This window comes from Plasmodium inui (genome assembly GCF_000524495.1).
Source record: "Plasmodium inui San Antonio 1 unplaced genomic scaffold supercont1.21, whole genome shotgun sequence".
Lineage (NCBI taxonomy): Eukaryota > Apicomplexa > Aconoidasida > Haemosporida > Plasmodiidae > Plasmodium > Plasmodium inui.
Window position 1 is genome coordinate 291,705 of NW_008481855.1, and position 1,130 is coordinate 292,834.

Below are 1,130 nucleotides of genomic sequence, written 5' to 3' on the forward strand. Positions count from 1 at the left end.
TTTTTTTTTTTTTTTTTTTCTTCCGTTTTTCCGACATTTGGCTAGCCAGACTGGTCCCTTCTTTATTGTCACGATAATGTGCACTCCCATCGTGGGGTAGGCCATCCCTCTGGCGATTAGGACAATTTGGACAATTTTGACGATTTTCACAATTTTGACAATTTTCACAATTTTGACGGTTTCGTGTTTCCCGCTTCTCCTTCCTGGGCACGCGGATGAGGATCCCCTCCTCATTAAAAGCCCTCTTAAAAAAATTGAAAACCTTCGAATGGACACTGGAAAACATATGTTTAAAGAAAAAGTTATCAACACCGATGCAAATGAACGTGCTCAGTCTCGATATGTGCGATTTATTTTCACTGTAGTTTATCATGAGGTCCCTTAAGCAGCTAAGTGCCTTCTCCTTATCCTCCTTCGAATACATTAAATAATTAATACAGTGTAGTAAATAAATTAGCTTTACATATTTCTTCCTCGTCGTTTCGCTACAGTTATTGTACCACTCTATACACGAGTCCACTTGGAATCTCTTCAGGTTGTACAAAATCCTGTGCAGTTTTGTGTATCCCTCGAATATTTCTTTCTCAATTAATGCATGCTCAAATTCGATCTTTTCTGTGTCATTTTCAAAAGATATTTTACTTATATATTCTTTTTTCAGCTGCGAAAATAGATCACTCTTCGAGTACGCCAACTTGGCACTCTTTATGTTGTTAAGGAGGACTGTGTAGTGCTTTCCCTCGCGATTTTTTTTCTCCCCCTTGGGGCAACTCATCGCTGGGACCTCACTTGTGTGCAGGCGGTAGGGGGGGCCATTTTTGGAGTGAGCTTGATCACCATTTGGGGAACCAACTCGATGATCACTTTGGGATCTCTCCCCCTCGACGGGCGCACCCCGAAATGGGTTCGTATTATACAACGTTTCGTCTCCCCTTCGCGAGTTTGACTGTCCCGACTGGACAGCTCCCTGCACCTTCCCACTTTTCCCATCGCCACTGTTAGCGGACCATTCGGATGACCTATTCCTGCCGTCTGCCAGCAACCCGTCGGCAGCCACCTTCGCTTGATTGCACAATTGTATCTTCTCATTCGAGGCGGAATTCTGACCCAATAGACTCACCACAGGCGTA

At 43.9% G+C, this 1,130-nt stretch overlaps 1 protein-coding gene across 1 annotated transcript in view; it reads right to left on the minus strand.

Moving 5' to 3' along the window:
- The window catches only part of C922_04292 (hypothetical protein), a gene marked incomplete at both ends in the record, with an annotated part of 2,948 nt that extends 2,173 nt beyond the window's left edge, over window positions 1-775 (minus strand). Inside the window, one exon of the mRNA XM_008819877.1 lies at window positions 169-775. Within this exon, the coding sequence (XP_008818099.1) occupies window positions 169-775 (607 nt within the window). The remainder of the gene's footprint in view (window positions 1-168) is intronic.
- Between the last annotated feature and the right edge of the window lie 355 nt (window positions 776-1,130).